This window comes from Enhydra lutris, unplaced genomic scaffold (assembly GCF_002288905.1).
Source record: "Enhydra lutris kenyoni isolate GAN:26980312 unplaced genomic scaffold, ASM228890v2 scaffoldscaffold26, whole genome shotgun sequence".
In the NCBI taxonomy this organism is placed as follows: Eukaryota; Metazoa; Chordata; class Mammalia; order Carnivora; family Mustelidae; genus Enhydra; species Enhydra lutris.
Window position 1 is genome coordinate 10,281,372 of NW_019154110.1, and position 24,118 is coordinate 10,305,489.

Consider the following 24,118-nt stretch of genomic DNA (forward strand, 5'->3'; position numbering starts at 1 on the left):
ACACCAGCGGTTTTCAGCCTCTGCGGCTTTTGGTCTTTGAAAGCGAGCAAGAAACTTCCCCTAGTTAGGACCATTACAATGAGGAGTTGACATTTCATCTGTACTACGAAATAATTCCATTTTAGGCCCTAAAGCAGCAACTAAATGTCCGATGGAGGCTGGCGGCAACGATGCTGTGCCAGTCCGGCCCTCATGGGTTGCTCACCAGGCGCTGAGCCGGGTCCTTTGCACGTGTTACCTCCAGCGCCACACCATAGCCCTTCCCAGGCCATGGCCTTCTCAGCTTACAGAGAAGCAAACCAAGGTTGTAAGAACTGTCAAGTAACTTGCGTTGTGTCACACAAGCAGTAGGTGGCACCATTGAGTTGAACCGCGATCTGTCTAAATCAAAAACCTACATTCTTGGGCCACCAGGGTGCCTTGGTCGGTTAAGGGTCGGGCAACTGATCTCAGCACAGGTCTTGATCTCAAGGTCGTGAGCTCCAGCCCCACACTGGGCTCCACACTGGGCAATGGAGCCTACTTAAAACCTTACATTCTCTCTCTACATGTTAAATTATTTTTAAACGTATATTAAGAATGCTTGTAAAATGAGTCTTCTGCCCCAGCATTTCTTTCTTTTCCTTGTTTCTTTTTTCTTCTTTTTTTTTAATGAGGGGCTGATACATAGTTGAAGGAGAAATAGACACCCACCCAGGACCCAGACCTTTGATTCTATTTTTTTAGAGGCTGAAGTAGATTAGATTAATTTTTTCCCCCTCATACTCCATCACAGCAGTGTGCCGTCCATATTGACAATAACAATTAGGTAAGTAACTGCTTCATTAAAATCTTACCTTTGATCTTGCCTGAGACAGAGACTCCTAGGAACTGGTTAAAAGTTAGGTAACATTATTTTTGCCTTACTTTACTTTTGAGAAATTGTCAGTTTTCAAGTAGTTTGTCATGTACATTTCATAACGTCCATGTGTTAAAGGAACATTTCCCAACCAAGTCAAGATGAAAGGGCCCGGTTTTAGGCAGGGAGTATTGTAAGTACATTTTAAAGTTTATAAGTGAACAGTTTATTAAGTGACCCGAACCATGTCATACATTGGTAGATGATACTCCTGTCTTTTTATAGTAATCTTTACATGCAAAACAAAACAAAACAAAAAAAACCTCTTTGTAACTAAATATAAATGCCAGCTCAAAGCTAATGTGGGTTTTTAAAGATCAGATCTTACAGCCCAATTCCTTTAATTTTAGTACAAGCTCTAAATTTAGTTAACTCCAACATAACATAAAACTAATCAAATATGCTAGACATTTTACTTCTGCAGAGTTTAGGGGATTTTACCTAAATCATGAGCTTGCCTCTAATTGTGGGGTCTTATTTCCCTTTCAGATATAGAGGACTTAAAATATGCTGCTTTTGGAACCTACAGTAGCAATTTTGCAGTGAGCGCACTTACGAGCTATGACTGGTCAGACAGGGATGATGCGTCTCAGGGCAGAAAACTCTCTCCATTTGTCCTCTCAGCAGGAAGCGGGTCCTCCTCAGCTGCCTCAGTTCTTCAAAAGAAAGAGACATCATTTGGCAGTTCCGAAAACCTCACCATGACCTCTCTTTCCAAAGTAACAACCTTCGCAAGTGAAGATGCTCTTCCAGAGACCACTTTCCCAGCTTTTGCCAGTTTTAAAGATGTCATTCCTCAGGCCAGTGACCAAAAGGAGTATGAAAGCGGGGACTATAAAGATTTCACAAGACAGGACTTGCCAACAGCGGAACGGAGCCAAGAAGCCACCTGCCCAAGCCCAGCTTCCAGCAGCACTTCACACGACACCCCCAAAGAGTGTTCAGATGACTTTGGAGAGTTTCAAAGTGAAAAGCCCAAAATCAGCAAATTTGACTTTTTGGTGGCCAATTCACAGAGCAAAATGAAATCTAGTGAAGAAATGATCAAAAGTGAGCTGGCAACCTTTGACCTCTCAGTTCAAGGTGAGTAGCTTTCAGTGGCCATCATTGTACTGTGGTGTTTTCTTACACTAAGGCGATAAATGTTCTTTCATACGAATAAAAAGTTGGTCTCTGGTTTAGGAGAAAGTAGATTTTGCAGCCTCTGAAGTCAGTGTCGATTATAGATAGCTATAAAAAAGGTTTGCAACAAGACTGAAGTCAAGCCAGTGTCCCTCAGATAATTGCTTTTGGAGCTAACAACAAACATAGCACAGAGTCTCTTGTTCATTAGTGTGTTGGCTAGAGGGGAGCTGTGTTCAAAGAGCCAGAGCAGGGGAACCTGGGTGACTCAGTCGCTTGGGCCTCTGCCTTCAGCTCAGGTCATGATTCCAGGGTCCTAGGATCGAGCCCCACATCAGGCTCTCTGCTCGGCAGGGAGTCTGCTTCTCCCTCTCTCTCTGCCTACTTGTGATCTCTGTCTGTCCAATAAATAAATAAAAATCTTAAAAAAAAAAAAAAAAAAAAAAGCCAGGGAAATGGATTTGATCCACTAGTGGGCAAGTTAGCTCCGCTCTTACTTCCTGGCTGTGGACTGTATTTTTTAGTGCAGAGACTGCAACGTGGTAGCCATGGATCTGCATCTGGTCTGCAGACCTGTTTTGATTGGTCCACACAGAATGTTTTTTAATGGGTGGAACAGTTGCCAGTAGATAAGAATCGTGAGATTTCACAATCTGGATTTCTAGCTTTTCTTGAAAAGTTGTCATATCTGGCACTACTAGGCCTGTATCTCCCCATCTGATGATCCGGTGCGCTGAGTAGCACTGAGCAGCACTCTGACAGAGGGGACGTGCTGGCCCAGTGTCACAGGCCCACCACCTCTTGTCTCTGGCTGACCTACTTCAGTCATTTACTTGACCTGCCTGCCCTCCGAAGGCATTTAAGCATGCCCCTTCTACTTAAGCCCATCCTGACTGAAGATATCATTGATTTCTGTTGGATTGGGAGTAGGGAGGAGCTCGGTGCAAACCCATGACTATTGACTGGAAAAGAACCCAATTCTTATGCACTAATCTTTAAAATGCTATTTATTACACACTTACCAGATGGCAATGTAGGGTAAACATCACTGTTACATGCACTGGGAAACCGAAAAAAATTCATTTGACTCTCTTTATTGCAATACTTGCTTTATTGACATGGTCTGGAGCCAAACACACACTGTCTCCGAGATACACCTGTATAGCTTGCCAGAGAAGAATGAACAAGGACTGTGTTTCTGAATGCTTTGTGACATAAGCATCTAAAGAAAAGGGTCTCGTAGCAAGGAAAAGCTTTGGCTTGAATTAAGCTGAGTATTGAGAACCTTTGACTGTGCTGTCCACTTTTCCAGGATCACACAAAAGGAGTTTGAGCCTTGGCGATAAAGAAATAAGCCGTTCTTCTCCCTCTCCGGCTCTGGAGCAGCCTTTCAGAGACCGCTCCAACACTCTGAGTGAGAAGCCGGCCCTGCCTGTCATCCGTGACAAGTACAAAGATCTGACAGGAGAGGTGGAGGTGAGTCGGGGAGTTTCCTCCAGGGGGCAAGTCTAAGACCAGCCAGGCACTGAGGGCCTCAAGAAAAAATGCTTGTGGGGAAGTGAGGGCAGAAGGTCACAAGGAACCAGACATAAAATATTTAATTAGAGGGAGAGAATGGCAGCATTAGCCCTGGATAAAAATACTTCGCAGGTGCAACATCTGCTGAAAGTTTTCAGCGACCCTAAAATTGAAATGATTCATGAGACTTCACAAGGAGGGAAGTGTTTGAAGGAACTTTTCTTTGGGCACTTGGAATTTATCATTTTGGACTTAGCGAATGTTAAAACATCAAAATAGAGGAGGGGGGGAACTTTCTGGATCTTTGTTGGCTGCCTCTTAGTCCCACGCTGTCTTTCTCCTATAGCCAATGCTCTTAACTCTCCGCCCTTCCCCTCCTTGTCGTTCATCCCGGTGCATAGCGGTCTAGCGGTGGGGCTGCCGGTGGGTTACTGTTTGCTCTTGTACAAAACATCTGTGTGGTTAGCACCTTTGAAGCAGTTTCCACTATTACTAGAACAAATGAGGCAACATTTATAGAGGGAAGCTGCTACAAAACATACCTCTCAGATTCGCAAGTCCGGGGCTCAGAAGTTACACATATCAGTAATTTTGAATAGTCATTAGTGGTTTCAAAAGATAAACTGTGGGGGCGCCTGGGTGGCTCAGTGGGTTAAAGCCGCTGCCTTCGGCTCGGGTCATGATCCCAGGATCCTGGGATCGAGCCCCGCATCGGGCTCTCTGCTCAGCAGGGAGCCTGCTTCCCTTCCTCTCTCTCTCTGCCTGCCTTTCTGCCTACTTGTGATCTCTGTCAAATAAATAAATAAAATCTTTAAAAAAAAAAAAAAGATAAACTGTGCTTGAAGTAGAGTGGTTTTAATAAAAAGGAAAGTCTTCCAGTGCTCTTTAAATGGACAGAAATCACAGAGGATTCCAGGCTTCCCGGTTTAACCAGTTCTTGTTAAAATTTCACAGGAGAATGAGAGATACGCATATGAATGGCAGAGATGTCTGGGGAGTGCCCTAGATGTGAGTATGTCATTTTTATGGTGCTCACATGCATGTAAGTGCTGTCTTGTGCCATTTTGCCTTCTTTCTGTGGTTCATTTGAAAGGACAGAGGAAAACCTGAGGAGAACCCTCCCTCGATGGCCTTATGCAAAGGGAAGCTCTATGGAAAGTCACACATCCTAGGGGAGGCTTCTTTCACGTTTACGATAGCAAACACTGGCTCATTTGTCACTTGTGCCCTCACCTGTCACTGTGTTTAAAAAAATAGCAAAATGATATCATTAATGCTGCCTAAATTAAAATAGCATTTAAACTTAAGAACCTCTCTCTTTTCCAAAGAAACGGAGAATTGTTTCTTTAAGGTTAAAATTAAGTTCTCAGATTTGGGTCTGTGGAGTCATATACATCTATCAGCCCATCATGCTTTTTCAGCCCACTGGCTTCTCTGTTGGGTTTTCTACTAACAGAAAATTGATTTGTGGTGACTATTCTCCATTATATGAGGTGGTGTGATTTTGTTTCTTATAGGTCATTAAGAAGGCAAATGATACTTTAAATGGAATCAGTAGTAGTTGTGTGTGCACAGAAGTAATCCAGTCAGCTCAAGGCATGGAGTATTTATTAGGTATGTTCTTTTGTGTTTTACTTATTCAGAATCTTGAACTTCAGTTTTCCCTTATGTTAAGTGTTTTAATGTAGATCTTTCAAGCTACATATGACTTTCTAGGTAAGATGCTTGAGTCACAGAAACAACTGTTCAATTTAAGGTACCTATGGCAAAGTTTCTCAGTCCTTACACACATCCCAGTGTAAAATTGGGTCTGTGTTACTGGTTTATCAAAGAATCTGACCCAGATGAGGCATTAGCCTGAAACCCTTGCGGGGGTGCCTAAGGGGCTCCATCGGTAAAGCATCCAACTCTTGATCGCAGTGAAATTCTTGGGCCCCCAATTAATGCCTTACCTTGACCATGCTCTGCAGTTCTTCCTCTCTGCCCCGTTAATGACATCACAGATTCCTTACCTTTCTGCCTGTCTTCAGCTATTAAATGTCTCAGTCCAGCTTGGGACCCCAGCCTCTGTCCAGTTCAGTATTGCTCTCCTCCTGAAGTTTACACTTGGCCCGTGTCCAGAGCCACTGGTCTTGGACCCTAGTTGTTTTCAGATCTCTGCTCAGGTGTCACCTTCTGAGTAAGGTCTTCCCTGGCCTCCCTTTCTCAGAACTGTGCCCCCACCCCACCCTGTCACCTTCCTGCCCTTCTTCTGGGGAAGGAAGAGGAAAAGCAGAGCTCTGTACCCCCACTGATGATGCCCTAATCTGAGGACCACCTGGAATTCCTCCAGTCCTCTCTTCAGAGGCTCGGAGGAAAGTTGGGGATCTGTCTGGTGGCTGTCCTTAGAAAGTGAAGATGCTTGGCACCTTTCATCCTGGCTGGAAGAATTCAGCCACAATTCAGAGACCACAGGAGAAGCGCATGCGCTGTTCTGCTAAGTAGATATAAAAGATGAATGAAGCCACAGAGTTTGTAAATCATTGGGCATTCAGAGAAGTGAGATATTTCTTAATTACTTTGTGATGATATTGACAATCAGATTCTTTTAGGCTTTTGATGTTCCCATTTTAAATGGGAAACATTGAATGTTTAATCCCAGTTTAATGGAATTTCCCAAACTTAAACAGATGAACTTATAAAGAAGCCAGGAAAAATGAGCTAATACTTGCATCGTGTCTCTTTTTCTGCAGGCACTGCTCTAAGCCTTTTACAGTATTAACCCATGCATTCCTCCTTGGGGAAGTGGTTTTATCCCCATTTTACAGATGAAGAAAGTGAGGTCCAGAGAGGTTATGTGACTTGCCCAGAGTGACACAGCTAGGAAGTGGCAGAGCTGGGATTTGAACCCAGGTATTGTAGCTGTGGTCCGTGCTCTTACCAGGAAGTTACACTGCAACACTGTGTAGACTGGTCCCAAGGAGTAGTCCGTTCACTTCTGTGCAGATACAGTCCGCATTTCCCACAAAGACACCAGCAGGTGGTAGTGCGACCCTGTGCTATCCATCATCTCTGCACTCCCCATCATCTCTGCACTCCCCGCTCTCACCCTGTGCTCTCACCCTCCAGGTGTCGTTGAGGTGTACAGGGTGACCAAGCGCGTGGAGCTGGGCATAAAGGCCACCGCAGTGTGCAGTGAGAAACTCCAGCAGCTGCTGAAGGACATCGATAAAGTATGGAATAACCTCATTGGCTTCATGTCCCTGGCCACGCTCACGGTAAGGCCGCTCGGTGCTCAGCACTTGCTTTCCTTGCCAGAAACCTCAGCAGTAAAGTGACGTGTACGCCCCTGTGGCGGCACCTTCTGCAGGGTGAAGGTGAGGCGCCTCCTGGATTGTGGGACATTCAAGGAAGGAGATCCGTGTACAGTTAGCCGAAGGCCCCAGCTTGGCTCCTCGACAGCCCCTGGGCTGGCAGTGCCCACATAAATCCAGAGCATAGGAAAACATTCGCTCTGGCAACATCCTGGGGCTGCTTCCTTTTTTCAAATTTTATTTATTTAATAAATAACCTCTCCACCCAACATGGGGCTCAGACTTACACCCCCGAGATCAAGAGTCGCACGCTCTCCTGCCGGAGCCAGCCGGGAGCCCTGCCAGCATCCCTCCATCCACACCTGTCACATACACAGACCCTCATTTTGCAGAGTGTCGCTGTGTGTTCCTCTCCTTGCTCCTCTAGTTCCCTATGGCCCCATGTGTGTGCTTTTAAAATGCTGGGCAACACATCTCGCTGCCGTCCTGTGGTTCATTTAGTCTTTTTACTTTTGTAGGCCCTTGGATTATTTCCACTTCTTCCTGTTATGAATGTTTCCATTCTGAATATCATTAAGCAAATGATTATTTACCCTTCCAGGGATATAGTTCCTCCAAGTGAACTTAAAAGGTCGGAATCTGTGTTTGCACACGCGCTTGTGTTCGTATATATATTATTGTATGGCTTTTTAGAGAGTTTGGGCTAGTGGGCAGTGCTTCCAACAACATAGAAGTATACTTTTCTTTATACTATGTTCCAGCTTTGTTTGTCTGCTACTTCATTTAGCAAGTGCATAGTGAGTCCCTAAAGATGTTCTTTTTTGTTTTTAAAGACTTTATTTTTAAGTAATCTCTACACCCGTTGTGGGGCTTGAACTCAAAACCCTGAGATCAAGAGTCACACTCTACTGACTGAGCCAGCCAGGTGCCCCCCCCCCGTAGGTGTTTTTATATTTCGTTCATTTTGTAGAGGCTGTGCAGTATTCCTAATGATAATTTACTCTATTTTCTTTATGTGTAAATTGATCATATATCTGTTTTGACTATTTGACCATCTATTCGGTGAAATATGTTATTGACTTTACATATTTCATATTTGTAATAGATTTATATATACACACAGATGTAGACTGGCAAGTTTATATCTGTTATTTTTGTCATCTTCTATTTTCCCTTCATTTTCCATTTCATTGGGCAAAACTATTTTATTTTTATATATTCATGCCTATTCAGTTTGTCTCTGATAATATCCTTTATTTCACAATAGTCAGAAATTTATCTTCCTTCCACAGCTGGAATAAATATGCTATTCCATTTTCTTCTTTTCTTCCCCCCTCCCCCCCGGCCACATGTAAGTGTGTGACCCATCTGAGCGGGCCCGCAGTCATGGGGTAGGAAGCAGTCCTTCCTAAGCTGTGCTGATAGGCAGGTGGATACCAGCTCTCCCAACAACATGCCTTCAACAGCAGATCTTCTCACCATTGTTATTTTGCTTCTGATTTGTAATATTAAGTTCTTAAAGAGTTTAAATCATTTCCAAAATCTCTATTTTGTTCCCTTGGACTATTTTTCAATTTATAACCTAAAATCATACAGTTTAAGTAATTATTTTTTAAAAAAATACAGTTCTGGCCAGTATAATAAGAAATAAAGTATAAATATTTGAAAGGAAGAGATAAATTATGTTTATTTGGTGATATGAAATACTTATAGAAATCTGAATTCAAGAGGTTAAATCTATTGAGTTTGGCAAAAAAAAATCGTAGCATTCTTACATATTTTTTTAAATGTATTAAATCACTCCAGCCCTTATCACTTCTGACCACATAGCTAGAGTTGCTGGTTCATTTGTTACCCCAATCAATCTGTTCTGCACACCCTTGAAGCCTGTTCTTTCTGAAATTCAAGTCTGGTTATGTCATTTAAATCCCATTTAAAATCCTGCAGTGGGCTCTCCATAGTCTTCAGGATCAAGTGTTAACTCCTCAGCTCAGTATTTAACGCCTTTCCCATCCCTTGGGCTACCTTTGCCTCTTTCTGTGTTAGACTGCTTTTCCCTCTGGACTCTGTATCGCTTCTCCCAGAAGTATCCCACAGAGCCCTTCAGTCTGAATTCGGTGCCCTTCCTGTATGTGTCCACAGCACATTCTCTCTTTCTGAGCACTTAACACGCCTGTTGATAATTGTGTGTTTGCTTGGTTTTTGCTGGCTAGGTTGTTTGCTCCTTAAAAGCCAGACCGTGTTGTTTCTTTCTTTGTGTTCTAATGCAGTGTTTGGTGGGACTTCGTACTTTCTGTTTTATACCCTTTTGAACCTTCCAGTTTTTTTCAAACTAGATACACATTTTTATACCTCATAATGTTAATAACTGGTTTCAATTTTCTAAATAAGTGGATAAGAAAAATGAAACAGGGAAAAAAGAAAGGGAGATAAGATAAAGCCAGGAATGAAGTTAAGTATACAAAAGTGTGTGCTTTTAAAGTGTTTGCATTCGCTAGTGGTGAGCTGTAGTTAGTTGACTTTACCCTAGGAATTGACATAAAGAAGACATGATGAGTTCCGTGATTCACTGTGGTCATAATATAAAAATAAATCCACTGTTGGGAGACGCATAATTTTTCTGGTACTGATACCAGAAAACATTTCTTTTGTGGGCTTTTGTAAAGAGGAAACTAATATAACCTATGTTATTTTCAACCACCTTTCAGCAAATAAAGCAGTAGGTTTCACTGAGTCGTTTCTTCTGAAATCTCTCAGTATAGGCCAAATGGCGTAGCTCCAAGTACAAGTTAGTGAAAGTCAATCTGAGTGTGGGAAAACAGACTGAACAGGAACTGGGAAGTAGCCCAGCAGGGCACATGGATGGTTGGCTCATGTCTTTGCTCTGTAAAGAAAACCTGCGAGTAGATGTGAACTACAACAGCATCCCGGTAAAATCTGAGCAACACCATAAAGTGATTCATGAAAGGGAGGCACTGCTAATGAGTAAAACATTAATTCAGACCCAAGCAAGATTTCATTTTCTACCTACTAATAAACCCAGATTTTGTTCGGTTTGCCTCTTGGAATCTTAATGGGGTCGGTGTGGTAAAATGGGAACTCTTCCTTAGGGAATTTATTAGGAACTATAAATTGGTATCACCAATATACTTTCCCCTCCGTCTGTGAACTCCTTGAGGACAAGGACCAAGACCACATTTTGTTTGTTTTCTGTTCTCTATCTAAGCACGGTGCCAGACACTGCATAAACACCCAGTAAAAGGCAAGTGAATGGAAGGACTTACATTCCGAGTAGTTTGGCTCAGCAGTTTCACTTACAGGAAAACTTCCCAAGGCAACGGTTCTGTTCCCTCTCTCACTGTGTCTTTCTCTGTCAAATAAATAAATAAAATCCTAAAAAAAAAAGAAGTAGTGAGTTAAATGCACAAGTTGTTCTTTGTAAAAGTCTAGAGGATCTGTCAAGTCAATTGTGTGAATCTTCATATTATGATGCTCTGCTCTGAAAAAAGAGCCCCAGGGGCGCCTGGGTGGCTCAACGGGTTAAAGCCTCTGCCTTTGGCTCAGGTCATGATCTCAGAGTCCTGGGATCGAGCCCCACATCAGGCTCTCTGCTCAGCAGGGAGCCTGCTTCCTCCTCTCTCTCTGCCTGCCTCTCTGCCTACTTGTAATCTCTGTCAAATAAATAAATAAATAAAATCTTTAAAAAATTTTTTTTTAAATAAAAATAAAAAATAAAAAAGGAGCCCCAAGTTTGAAATAACACAGAACTGTCACTCCAGGGCTGGAAGGAAATAAGCTACAACAGCACGAGGTTTGTGTTTGGGTGATGAAACCCTGGGTTTTCTAATGTTTCTAAGCACCAGCTACAAACCAAGTGAGTTGGCTGATGACATATTCAGGGTTGGCTATGGGAAGGAAAGGACATGTTACTGGTTGTTTATCCTGGAGTTCATTGTAATGTTACCTCTGCTTCATCTGAGCCTCTCTCACCGGTCTTAAAGAAGTCTTACATCAAAACTCATTTATGGCATGTTTTATAGCAACAAGATGTCTAAGACCAAACATTAACAATCTAGAGATCAGTATGCATTTGGGTCTGTCCTAATTCGCCATCTTTTGCTTCCTAACATTATGCTTATGTGAACCAGATGAAGCAGGAATATCTTCTTCATCATCAGCCTACTTTTACTGAGCGCTGACCATGTACTGTACCCTGTTCTTAACTCTTAACTTTTTAATGTACTTAATACAGAACTTTCAAGGGTAGATACTGTTATTCTCTCCCCTTCACAGGTGAAAAACTGAGGCACCAAGATATCACCTGGTTTCAGTCTCAAAATCAAAAGTCTGCTTTTCAGCCACTATACTCTGTTGCCTCCTTGAAATGGGCAAACTGGATGGGGAAAACCAGAGATGTGCAAAAGCCTTTCTGGGGAAAGACGGTTGTTACTTAGCATCTGAGTTAATGAGGTGAAACACCAGGCGTCTGTCCTAGCAGCAACTTGATAGAAAAAGTCAAGTTCTTTCCTGTACATTTTCCCCCATTTGTAGCCCAGGACTAGTTTGTGGGACACCTGGGTGGCTCAGTTAAGCCACTGCCTTTGGCTCAGGTCATGATCCCAGGGTCCTGGGAGTGAGCCCCTCATCAGGCTCTCTGCTCAGCAGAGAGTCAACTTCCTCTCCCTTCTCCCTGCTCATTTTCTCTTTCTTTCTTTCTCACTCTCCCTCTTAAATAAAATCTTTAAAAAAAAAAAAAAAAAAAAAAAAGAACCTCACCCTTTCCATTTAGATTATAACATTCTTTGTTTTGATGGCAGTCAGTTTCTCATTTAATGTTTTGAAAACTAGATTTCTATACAAACCCTCCAATCAGGGGCACCTGGGTGGCCCAGTCATTTGAGAGTCTGGCTCTTGGTTTCTGCTCAGGTCATGATCTCTGGGTCATGAGATGAAGCCCTGCGTCGGGCTTCGTGCTGGGCATGGAGCTTGCTTAAGATCCTCTCTCTCCCTTAAAATCTTTATTAACCTCCCCCACACACACGCACACACTTCAAATCAGCTACTCATCTCTTCTCTCCTGGAGTTGGTAGAAAAAGATGGCTGTGATACAAAGCATCTGTCCTTGTCCTGAGCTCTTTGCAGAAAAATTATCACGGAAGACCAAGTGCCTTAACCAAGCTCCTTACATATTCATCCTTTCAGTTTGGCGCCAGGGATATTCGAGGCAAACCCTGGCGTGGGTTGCTATCACGTAGTGACTTCTTGAGGTCGCCACTGTCACTGGGTGAGGTGGAAGCCACTTTCATCCTTGTACATCTTTTCAGACTTCTAGACTCCCCCAGTGCTACAGCTGCTGCTTGTGAGAAAGGCTTGCCTTCTGGACAGCTTCTTCAGGCTTTCCTGCCTGCCTTCCTCTAGTAAATACAAAAATCTGTTATAGCATTCAATAAGTTGTGTTACTTAAACCATTGAGGAACTTACACAAGTGCATGTCCCAAATAACTAATGCCCCTGTAAAGATACAGGATATCCCATCATTCTAAAAGGTTTCCTTGTGCTCATTCTTTGTCATCATCCTATTCAGAGATTGTAATCCCTATTCTGATTTTTTTTATACCAAGGATTAATTTTGTTCAGACCTTTTTAGAGAAGCCATAGAGGGGCACCTGGCTGGCTCAGTTGGTAGAGTATGCGTCTCTCTCTCTCTCTCTCTTTTTTTTTTTTTTTCATTTTTTCTTTTTTTTAAAGATTTATTTATTTATTTGAGAAAGCATGTACACATGTGAGTCATGGGGAGGGACAAAGGGACAGAATCTTCAAAAAAACTCCCTGCTGAGCATGGAGCCCAATGTGGGGCTTGATCCCTGAACCCTGAGACCTGAGCCAAAACTAAGAGTCAGATGCCCAACCCACTGGACCACCCAGGCACCCTGAGCACGTGACTGTTAATCTTGGGGTTGTAGATTGGAGCTTTACGTTGGGTGTAGAGATTACTTAAAAAAAAAGCTATAGAATTTGCTGTTGTGATCTCAAAGAACACTTGTTGGGTCTGGTTACCCATCTAACCTGGGAAATGTTGCCCTGTTCACATGTGATGATTCTAAATCCGTCAGTGTGGCAAAAAGTGAGGTAATGGGAAGAGTTGCCAGTCATTCATGTCCTTTCATCAAGCTCCCATGAGGAACCTCCATATCCACCATCCATGTCTAGTGAGTAATGTTACCTTTTTTTTTAGACACGGGCTAACTGTATAGGGATTAATTAGTCTGCAGCTAGAGAACCCAGGAATGCATGCGGATTGTACATGAACTCAACTGAGTCTTCATTTCCTCTAATTACTCATGCTTTCCCAGTTGTGCCTTTTTCACCAAGTTAGGTGTGAGAGAAAAACAGTCCTCCTCTGCTTGGCTATTATTCCTGATTATACCATGTCATTTCCTTTTGGTGACTAGTAGGTCTTTGGTCTGTAAAACTGCATAAAGAATAGTATGCATTCTCCAGAGGAAGGATGAGCTTAGGACTTGTCGCAAAGGAACTTTTACTCTAAAAATAGATATGCGAATGTAAATGACCCAAACCAACATCTGTATAGTTTAGTTGGAACAAAACTCTGCCAACTCCCAGGACTCTGGCTGGGAGACAACGCAGAGAGATCATTACTAGAGAGAAGCAGGACTGAGGTTGTATAGGAAGCTTTTAACTCTTCACAGTTGCTTCATTTTAGGTAGAATTTAAAGTTCCTTAATGAACCAAATTGCCATAGTCCTATTTGATTCCAGTAATATAATAGTTTATTTTGTACCTAGAACCTGTCAGGCATCATGCTGTATGCTTTACATTCATTCTCATTTAACCCTTGTACAGTCCTGTAAGGTCAGTAATATCATCCCCATTTGCAGCTGAAGAAATTAAGGCTCAGAGATGAACCTTGCCTGAAACTGACAAATCAGGGACTTGAATGAACATCCTAGCTTTATTTTATTTTATTTTATTTTATTTTTAAGATTTATTTGCAGGGGGAGCCTGGGCATCTTAGTGGGTTAAGCATCCAACTCTAGGTTGGACTCAGGTCATGATCTCAGGGTCATAAGATCAAGCCCCACATCAGACTCCGTGCTCAGTGCAGTCTGTTTGAGACTCTTACTTCCTCCCCACTGTTTGTGTGCGCTTTCTCTTTCTCTCTCTCTCAAGTAAATGTTTTTTTTAAAAATATTTACTTATTTGAGAGAAAGAGCACCAGTGGAGGGTGTGGGGCAAAGGAAGAGGGAGGAGGAGGAAGCAGACTCTGCCCTGAGTGCGGAGCCCCCACACGGGGCTCGATCTCACAACCCTGAGATCATGAGTGTCAAAAGTCCATTCTTCTTACTGTGTCCATGCCGGCTTCCAGGATGCTTTAAAAAAAAAAAAAAAATTGTTTCTTCCACGAAGACATCATGAAACTCTTCCCATAAAGAAGCAGCTGCACTACCTTTCTTGAGGGAAAAGGGCCTAGCGTGTTAGGGCTCCATCACAGTAGTGGTGCTTGGGCTGAGGAAAGCAAAGCACACGACCACTGCGGCTCCCTGGCATTTACTGAAGCTGAAGTTCTCCCGTCAAGCTTCGGTGCGCTCGTTGTGCACGGATTAGAGCTCCCTCTTGTGGTGGGAGCGTGCGCGTCTCCGAGCACAAACCGAAGGCGCTGGGTGTTTCACAGGAGGTAAAAATCCCTGCTTTCCAGTGAGCTGAGTGAATTGTTACCTTAAAGTTGAAGTGCAGTAGGTTTGGAACAAAGAAAGACTCAGCCCTGGAAATCAAAATGGATCCATGTTGCCATATAAAATCTACGGAAAGAGACCGGCCGTTATTCAGCTAAGCTCCAGTCAGCTGAAAATCCCACAGGCTTTGATTCCACTGTCACCCTGGGTAGAGAGCAGGTTCTTGTGGGCTTCCTTTCAGTGTGGCATACGCAGTTTATTTCCGAGTTCTTACTTCCCATTTCTGTGGCAACGGAAGTTGCCAACTATTATTTTTTTATATGGCAACTATTATTTTTAATAGTGGTAGCATTTTGTCATCTTGGTGGTACACACGTTGTTTTTTAAAGATTTTATTTATTTATTTGACAGAGATCACAAGTAGGCAGAGAGGCAGGCAGAGAGAGAGGAGGAAGCAGGCTCCCTGCTGAGCAAAGAGCCCAATGTGGGGCTCGATCCCAGGATCCTGAGATCATGACCTGAGCCGAAGGCAGAGGCTTAGCCCACTGAGCCACCCAAGCACCCCTTCACACATTGTTTTAGAGATCGAATCTTCATTATGTTTCTGCATGGCTATCCTCAGTTGACGTTAGGGGAGAGGGTAGATGGAATAAGGCACACACACAGCCCCAAAGATGACCATGTCCTAATCCCCGGAACCTGTGAATTTATTACCTTATGTGGTAGAAGGGACTTGACAGATGTGATTAAGGGTCTTTAAATGGGAATTTAATCAGGCGTAGAGTGAGCATGAGAAAAGCCAATATGACAGTTGAACCAAAGAGAAAGATCAGCAGATTCTGTGCTGTTGGCTTTGAAGATAGAAGGTGGGACCATGATTCAAGGAATATACAGGTGGTCTCTAGAAACTAGACAAAGGAACAGATTCTCCCCTAGAATTTCCAGAAAGAATGCTGTGTTGCTGGCTTACTTTAGAATTCTGACCTCCGGAACTATAAGAGAATACACTTATGTTGTTTTGTTTCTTTTTTAAAGATTTTTATTTGTTTGACAGAGAGTGCGCATGCACAAGTAGGGGGAGTAGGAGGGAGAGGAAGAAGCAGGCTTCCCACAGAGCAGATGGAGCCTGATGTGGGACTCGATCCCAGGACCCCAGGATCATGACCCAAGCCGAAGGCAGTTGTGTAACCAACTGGGCCACCCAGCATCCCAGCTTAGGTTTTAAACAACTAAATTTTTGCTCCTTTATTAGGGCAGCAGTAGGAAAAATTAGACAAAACAGTGAAACTGAGAATCAAAATGGTTACATTATAATCCAAGCCAAAAGTCTAGAATTACTTGTGAACTGTGTTTAGATCATTTTTTTTTATATTAGCCAAACTAGGCCGGGTTTATTCTATGGGAACAGCTCCCCCCACTGTCTTAGTCATGTAAAACCACAGAGCTGTGTTGCTTCTGCCACATGTCCATCTCAAGTTGGAGGGGTCCTTGTGGAAGGTCCTTCTCGTTCAGGGACCTAGGGTGACAAAGTCTCCACCACATAGCTGATTACTGTGAGGGGATCAAGGGAACATGACAAGCAGCATATCGGTCTTAAAGACTTCCTCCCAGAGGTGACACGTGTGGCTTACGATCACAGTCTGTTCCCTCTGCTTGCTGTATGGCTGTGCATTATTTCAGGGACTAGGAAATGCCCATCCTGCCATTTGTCCAGAAGAATTATAATGAGGATATTTGGAAAGAACACTAATTACTACCAAATTCTCCTTTGATAATGATTTTCTTGGACACCATTTTAGCTGTTTATTATTGACTAAAGACTCAGGATTATATATCACAGTCTCATTTTGGGACTTACTGTATGTAGGTCATTTATACTGTAACTACTTTTTAAAATCTTTACTAAATACATGAAACACTTGCCAGCAAATGTAGATGATGTTTCAATTTAAAATGGCCTGCAGGGGCGCCTGGGTGGCTCAGTGGGTTAAAGCCTCTGCCTTCAGCTCAGGTCATGATCCCAGGGTCCTGGGATCGAGCCCCGCATCGGGCTCTCTGCCCGGCGGGGAGCCTGCTTCCCCCCGCCCCCTGCCTGCCTCTCTGCCTACTTGTGGTCTCTGTCAAATAAATAAATAAAAATCTAAAAAAAAAAAAAAAAAATGGCCTGCAGAGGGCATACCTTCTTAAACAATTACGGCCACGGATCCGTGTCACACTGCTGCTAGTACAACAACCCCCCTGCTTATAGTTGTGTACTTATAAAGGTTAATGTTATCATTTGAAAGATTAATTTGACCACAGGGTAATTTATGAAGAGCCTTATGATTTCTCACAGGAGATTGCAATATGACCTTTTCATTCGCTTTCTTTATGCCTTTGGTAAGCAGATATTAAAGGGCTTTTCTTAATTGGATTGATTTCAAGATTGGGTTTTCCCAGATTCTAATTATTTCTCAAATAGCCCTTGTGTAGTAACATGGTAAGTATCTATAATGTGGATTACAGAAGGGCTACTGTATTTTTAACCTCTTAAAAAAGCTTGTTAGATTTTGTCAAAATAAATAATTTTAATAATCATTTAGAGCACTTCAGAGAACTTCTTATATATCTCTGAGGGTCCCAGCAGCCACTGAGAAAGGAAGGTAGGACAAGTGAAATCATTAATCACTTTATAGATGACAGAACTGGACAGCAAACAAATAATAGTACAACCTGCTTCTGAATTTTTTTTTATTTTATTTATTTATTTGACAGAGAGAGATCACAGGTAGGCAGAGAGGCAGGCAGAGAGAGATGGGGGAATAGCAGACTCCCCACTGAGCAGAGAGCCTGATGCGGTACTCAATCCCAGGACCCTGGGATCATGACCTGAGCTGAAGGCAGAAGCTTAACGCACTGAGCCACCCAGGCACCCACAACCTGCTTCTAGATTTGACCAGAGTTGGCCATGATTACACTAGAAAAAAGAAATTACTGGGGCTCCTGGGTGGTTCAGTCAGTCTGCCTTCATCTCAGGTCCTGATCCCAGGGTCCTGGGATCAAGTTCTGCATTGGGCTCCCTGCTCAGCAGGGAACCTGCTTCTCCCTTTCCCTTTCCACCTGCTTGTGCACTCTTGCTGTCCGTGTGTGTAATAAATAAACAACAAAAAAAGTTATTATCTAGCTTAGCTAACGCCATGTAGGTTCACTTCAAGGTCAGAGTCCTCATGCACATCTGTGAAATGTCTGCCTCCCCTTTTCTTTGAGAACTGTCTATCCTTCTTGCCCTAGGTGTGATTGGAATGGATTCAGCTCAGGTTAGTTTGAGAAAGGTTTGTGAAGCTAATACATAGTTTATGATTTCAAATTAGAAAGGGATGAGAGGGCCGCCTGGGTGGCTCAGTTGGTTGAGCATCTGCCTTCGGCTCAGGTCACAATCCCGGAGTCCTGGGACATCAGGCTCCCTGCTCAGCAGGGAGTCTGCTTCTCCCTTTGCCTCTGCCCCTCCTCCCTGCTCCTGCATGCGCACTCTCTCTCAAATAAATAAATAAAATCTTTTTTAAAAGCAGGAGGGATGGGCGCCTGGGTGGCTCGGTGGGTTAAGCAACTGCCTTTGGCTCAGGTCATGATCTCAGGGTCTTGGAATCGAGCCCCGCATTGGGCTCTCTGTTCAGCGGGGAGCCTGCTTCCCCTTCTCTCTCTCTGCCTGCCTCTCTGCCTGCTGTGATCTCTATCTCTCTCTCTCTCTCTCTCTCTCTCTCTCTGTGTCAAATAAATAAATAAATCTTTAAAAAAGGTGGGAGAGATGAGGAAACATCATATATAATCTATACATTTTTCTAGGGAGAAGCCATCTTTTTCCCCTTGGGAAGAATAATAGTTTTTCGGATACAAAAACAGTACACTAACTTCCCAGTGGTTCTGCTTAAACTAACGGCAAAATATGTAACTATTATTTTGCCATCATCCTGAGTCACCCCAGTATCCGCTAGACCAACCAACATGCCAGGCTCCCAGATCCTTGACCACTGGACTCAGGGACCCTTGTCTCCATGGTACTTCGGCCACCCCCTCACATGAGCATCTCAAACTGTAGTACCTGCGCCATCTTAAATTTCGGCCTCTTTCTGAGCCCAAATTCACAACCCTCTAACTTGCTCACACTTCCACAGTTCTTGTTTTGGGTTCTCAGGATGGGACAGTTGTTTGATCCTTTTACTGGGTTGTCATCAACTCCCAGCCTCACTGTTTGCTCCCACCCACTTGGTTCTTAGCTTTTGAGGTTCTTTATGTCCACTCTTGGACAGCCACTGACCCCAGTTCACTTAGGACTGAGGGATTTCCTGAGAGCTGAAAGTAGAACAGGAGGTTGGGCACCCTGGTCTGTGACATCCATATGTAGAAGCGCTATAAGGTGGTGTCGCAGGCCTCTCCTGCCAGCAGCACATTCAGTGACATCACCTCGGTACCCTGAAATCCGCCACAGTGGGAGTATTTATACCGTGGGAGTCCACAGATGCTGTGTTGTGAACAGATGAGAAGCTGAGGCAGTGTTCTCCAGTATTTGAGAACCATTACCCGATTCAGCAGAGTCCTTCACATATTTGACAGATATGAGAGACATTTGAGACATGTCTGCTGTCCCACCACAGTCTCAGTCCTTCACGGAGAAACACCAGCCAGCACTCACAGCGCCCGTGTTCTGGGGAGCACAAGCATAGGCTCACTGTGGGCCCAAGAGGTGGGCAAACACTTTCGGAGAAAGCACTGTGAGAATCAAGTGACTCTGGAATTTGTAGTAGAGATGATTGTCTGCTATATTTTTGGTAAACTGTGTGCTTCACAGTCTTTATATAATAAGATCATGCATAAGATCCACCATTCTTAATGGTGGAAGAGGGGGGCAATTTTGCCCCCAAATTGGCCAGGGATCCTGTTTAGCACCCTCCAGTGCAGAAGATAGGCCCCACAATAAAGAATGATCCAGCTTAAAATGTCAGTAGTGCCAAGTTGAGAAATCTCTGCCGGGGCACAGAAAATCAAAATAAATTGGTTTAGGCATATCTAAAACTTCTTCACATTAAGAATACAGCTTTTCAGGGCGCCTGGGTGGTTCAGTGGGTTAAAGTCTCTGCCTTCAGCTCAGGTCATGATCCCAGAGTCCTAGGATCGAGCCCCGCATCGGGCTCTCTGCTCAGTGGGGAGCCTGCTTCCCTTCCTCTCTCTCTGTCTGCCTCTCTGCCTCCTTGTGATCTCTGTCAAATAAATAAATAAAATCTTTAAAAAAAAAAAAAAAAGTACAACTCTTCCGAAACTTTTTTTTTCTTTTTGCTTGTTTTGTTTTGGTTTTATAATTCAATTTTTTTTTAAATTGAAGGATAACTTAGTGAAATGCACAGATCTTAAATACATAGTCGAATTGGTTTCGACAAATGCATTTAGCCATGTAAGCCCACACCCCCTCCATATACGCAGTGTTTTCATCACCTTTTAAAGTTCTCTCTTGCCATGATCTGATTCCAGAAATAACCACTGATCTATTTTCCAAAGACTTCTATCACCATAGAGTTGCCTGTTCTAGAACTTTATATAGAATTACATAGTATATATGTGTTCTTGTGTCTGGCTTCTTAGCATGTTTTAAAAATTCATTTGCATTGTTGTGTTTATCAATTTGATCCCTTTTATCAGCAAGTACTATTCCATTGTGTTGATATACCATGGATTTTTAATCCATTTTTTTACTTATAGAAACATGCTATTTACAGTTTGGCTAACGTGAATAGAGTTACTGTGAACACTTTTTGTGCAAGACTTGGTTCACATGTTTTCATTTCTCTTGGATAAATATCAAGGAGTGGGATTGCATAAAAGTTCATATATTAGATATGTATTTTAACTTTTAAGAAATGAAGAACTTTGGGGCGCCCGGGTGGCTCATTCAGATAAGTGACCAACTCTTGATTTCCACTCAGATCTTTGTCTGAGGGTTGTGAGTTCGAGCCCCGCACTGGGCAGCATGGAACCTACTTTAAAAATAGAAAGAGAGAGAGAGAAAGAGAGGAAGGAAGGAAAGTGAAGAGCATTCCAGGACCACCTGGCTGGCTCAGTAGGTAGAGCATGTGACTCTTGATTTTGGGGTTATGAGTTCAAGCCCCCTGTTGGGTGTAGATATTACTTAAGTAAATAAAATTTTTTACAGAAAAGGGGTAACTCCTTTGGGTCCCCTTCCTCCCCGGGAGCTTTGTACTATCACTTTGCTGTCCCTCAATAAATCTTACTTTGCTGCCCACAAAAAAATATATATTTGAAGGAAGGAAGGAAAGAGAAAAATTAATAGCTTTCCAAAGTTGGGACCTGCCCTATTAAGCATTGGGCTATACACCATACTTCATAGATTTGTTGTAAGGAAGAAATTAGATAATGCATGTGAAGAGCTTAGTGTGGTATGTAGCAAGTAAGGGCTTGACTGATAATAGCTGTCTTTATATTTACTCTCTCTAGCTGGTAACTTCTAAATCTCACAGTCTTGAGTGCTAGAACTATGTGTGTGTCTTACTGCCTATGTAACATCAGAACTTGGCTGCCGCACAGGCAGTTCTAAGTCAGCATATGCAAAACTGAACTTTTGTTTTTTTTAAGATTTTATGTATTCATTTGACAGCACAAGCAGGGAGAGAGGCAGGCAGAGGGAGAGGGAGAAGCAGGCTCCCTGCTGAGTAAGGAGCCCATTGTGGGACTTGATTCCAGGACCCTGAGATCATGATCTGAGCCAAAGGCAGGTGCTTAACCAGCTAAGCCAGCCAGATGCCCCACCAAACTGAACTCCTATCCCCAGCCCCAAATGTGGGTCTCCTCTCATGTGCCTTATTGTAAATCCTGTTGGCTGCCTGGGGCCTGTCCCCCTCTTGCACATCTCACACATCACCCAGGCTTTTTCACGTGACCATATGTCTCTGTCCCCCACTGTCGCTTCCCCAGTTCTAACTTGCTTCACTAGCTGTCTCCTGGATCACTTAAAACAGTGCATAACTGAGGCCCATACCTTGAGGATTGCCATCCACAGTGCATTGCTTAACACTGCAATCAGGGGCACCTGGGTGGCTCAGCGGGTTAGGCCTCTGCCTTCGGCTCGGGTCATGATCCCAGGGTCCTGGGATCGGGCCCCGCGTCGGGTTCTCTGCTCGGCGGGGAGCCTGCTTCCCCCTCTCTCTCTGCCTGCTTCTCTGCCTGCTTGTGATCTCTCTCTCCCTCTGTCAAATAAATAAATAAAATCTTTAAAAAAAAAAAACAAAACAAAACACTGCAATCAGAGGGATCTGTCCATGATACAGACCTGATCCTGTCATGGTCCAGTTGGACCCCTTAGTGGCTTCCCAAGGTAAAGTCTCTTGTCTTCCTTCCAAGGCCTTCATGCTGGAGTTCGATCTCCCACCTCCTTTCATAAGCTTGGCTCCCACCCCCTAGATTTCTTCTCATAGCCAATCTCCTCCTTAGAGGCCTTTGCCTGTGCTGCTTGTTCTATCTACACTGAATAAATACTGTCGCCCCTCTTACCTCCCCCCTCCCATCCCCTTCACCTAGCCTATACCTCTTGAAACTCAGCCAGGGTGTTTCTGAGAGCTAGGAAGCATCCTCTGCCATCGGGCTCTTTTTCCCTTGGGTTGGAGGAAGTGACCCCCCAGCCCATGTGCCTTAGTGTGGCTATTGTGGCACTGTGTTGCCTGGTACCCACCCGGCCCCCACCCTAGACTGTGAGTTCTCAGAGGACAGGAACTGTTTTTCGCTCATGCTAGCATCCCTAACACCTAGAACAGAGCAGGTACCCAGTAAATGTTCGGGAAATGGGATAATTGTATTGTTGGTATCAAAATTGACTTAATTTGATGCAAGACCTGTTGGGGATGAGTGATTGGGAGTGAAGCCAGCAGCATTTGGAATTGCTGTTTCCTTACTCGTTTGTCCTGTCCTCACAGCCCGATGAAAATTCATTGGATTTCTCCTCTTGTATGCTACGGCCTGGGATTAAAAATGCTCAGGAACTTGCGTGCGGGGTGTGTCTTTTAAACGTGGACTCCAGAAGCCGGGTAAGTGACATGCCTTCCCCTACAGCTGGCAAAGCGTTTCCCTCACATGACCTCTGGGGACCCCTTCCCATCTGGCCCCCTCCCCTGCCGGGGCTGTGACCCCAGGCGGGCATTTTGATGAAGCCCTGAAATCTGACCACAGAAGGACATTGGTTCTACAAAAGGGCAGTGGGGGGAGAGGTTGTGTGAAGGGGGGGAGGTCTTCCCTTCCCGGCAATGCAATGCTGTCTGCGCTGTGCCTGCGGTGCCCCGAGCACAGCCAGGTGGGGAAGAGAGGAGGTTAAACCTAGAAGGCTTTGTTTGGAGGCATGAGGCCCTGCTCTGGGAATTTTGTTGACCTTATGGTTTCAACATTATTTCAGAAAGAAGAGAAGCCTGCAGAAGAACATCCTAAAAAAGTATGAACCAGTCACACATTATCTTAGCATCTCCATCTCAATTTTGAGTGTGGAAAGCAAATCCGATGATTCCACTGTCATCCTGAACTGTTCTGATCGTGAATCCTTTCCCGAGTCATGTCTGTTCCCATAATGTTTGATTTAACCAACTAGTGCGTCTGTGTGGGTCTGCTTGTGTCTTGTTTGCACGCTTGTAGCTCATAATTGGCTTCTGGTGTTGCAGGCATTTTTCCCTGTGATGAACAAGGTAACAGATTGAGCAGTTTCTGGAAGACTGGAAGTTGTGACACAGAGAATGAGATCAAAGAGCAGCAGGATTTGGCAGTTAATCAGACAAAAACAAATAGGGATTCAGAGTTTTATTTGTAGCACTTTAGAAAAACCCCCAAGGAGTCGAGGTTAGGACTGGCTGAGTGGGACTTACCTGTAAGCATTAGTCGTCTGGGAATAATTCTTATGTGCTTTAATATCTCTTTTTTACAAACCCTGTACCTGGTTGACTTTTTAATTATGTTGATTCAGTTATCAGGTCCCAGTGGCCTTAGTCCATGAGAGTTTTCGGTCTTTTGTTTTTTCCATGAGAGGACTGTAATCAGTCCCAGAAACGTGGGGATCGCAAGTATAGTTAAAGGCCAGCCTAGGGGAAGGCTTCCTTCGGCACAGTGAGGGATAAAAATCAGCCACAGCCTTGGCTATTTTAGTTCCCATATAATGAACACCTCCCCCCTTCCAGCCTTTGTCTGCCTTGTCTGTGAAAGATTTGGCCTTCTTGTGCTGAAACTGGGTTTAGTGGTAAAGATTTTTTTAGACCTTTAATTAGCAGCAAAGAACTTTCTCACTTGAATTCCTGTAGCTCCCTGCTCAGGCTCTGTATGTGCCACGCGGCCTCAGCCTGTGGCCTGGAGCGGTGTTCGTGCAGGTCGCTGAGCCGCACTTAGATGGGGACACAGCCTGACTCGCCCCACATCTCTGCTTATTTTTGGCAGGCATTCAACTCAGAAACCGACAGTTTCAAGCTGGCATATGGAGGACACCAGTATCACGCCAGCTGTGCCAACTTCTGGATCAACTGTGTTGAACCAAAACCTCCTGGCCTCATCCTGCCTGATCTTCTCTGAAAAGTTCCTCA

General features: G+C 43.8%; 1 protein-coding gene across 8 annotated transcripts in view; it reads left to right on the forward strand.

Moving 5' to 3' along the window:
- LOC111151829 (synergin gamma) overlaps positions 1-24,118 on the forward strand; it is an 85,758-nt gene extending 61,640 nt beyond the window's left edge. For 6 of the 8 annotated variants that reach the window (XM_022510046.1, XM_022510048.1, XM_022510050.1 and 3 more), the window contains 8 exons: positions 1,388-1,981; positions 3,333-3,496; positions 4,493-4,546; positions 5,056-5,152; positions 6,647-6,795; positions 22,481-22,591; positions 22,954-22,989; positions 23,976-24,118. In XM_022510046.1, the coding sequence (XP_022365754.1) occupies positions 1,388-1,981; positions 3,333-3,496; positions 4,493-4,546; positions 5,056-5,152; positions 6,647-6,795; positions 22,481-22,591; positions 22,954-22,989; positions 23,976-24,107 (1,337 nt within the window). In that variant the 3' untranslated portion in view covers positions 24,108-24,118. The remainder of the gene's footprint in view (positions 1-1,387; positions 1,982-3,332; positions 3,497-4,492; positions 4,547-5,055; positions 5,153-6,646; positions 6,796-22,480; positions 22,592-22,953; positions 22,990-23,975) is intronic. The other 2 variants (XM_022510052.1, XM_022510053.1) reach the window with 2 other exon arrangements.